At 45.3% G+C, this 311-nt stretch overlaps 1 protein-coding gene across 1 annotated transcript in view; it reads left to right on the forward strand.

The window, feature by feature from the left end:
- Positions 1–91: 91 nt before the first annotated feature.
- The window catches only part of LOC103514744 (V-type proton ATPase subunit B), a gene marked incomplete at its 5' end in the record, with an annotated part of 11,500 nt that continues 11,280 nt past the window's right edge, over positions 92–311 (forward strand). The window contains one exon of the mRNA XM_026827634.1: positions 92–283. Within this exon, the coding sequence (XP_026683435.1) occupies positions 92–283 (192 nt within the window). The remainder of the gene's footprint in view (positions 284–311) is intronic.

A 311-nucleotide genomic window follows, 5' to 3' on the forward strand; every position in this document is an offset into this window, starting at 1 on the left:
TGGGAAAATCCTACAATGCTGCAGTGAGCACCAAAGTTGTGACATAATAACACAAAGAAACTGCATTTATTTATTTTAATTCCATCTTCTCCCTGCAGATATCACCCATCCTATCCCCGATTTGACCGGGTACATTACCGAGGGTCAAATCTACGTCGACCGACAGTTGCACAACCGACAGATCTATCCTCCAATCAACGTGCTCCCCTCTCTATCCCGTCTGATGAAGTCTGCTATTGGTGAAGACATGACTCGCAAGGACCATTCAGATGTGTCCAATCAGGTGAGTGACCTAGTTGTTGATTGGTGGA

Source organism: Diaphorina citri, unplaced genomic scaffold (assembly GCF_000475195.1).
Source record: "Diaphorina citri unplaced genomic scaffold, Diaci psyllid genome assembly version 1.1 scaffold1217, whole genome shotgun sequence".
Taxonomy (NCBI): Eukaryota; Metazoa; Arthropoda; class Insecta; order Hemiptera; family Psyllidae; genus Diaphorina; species Diaphorina citri.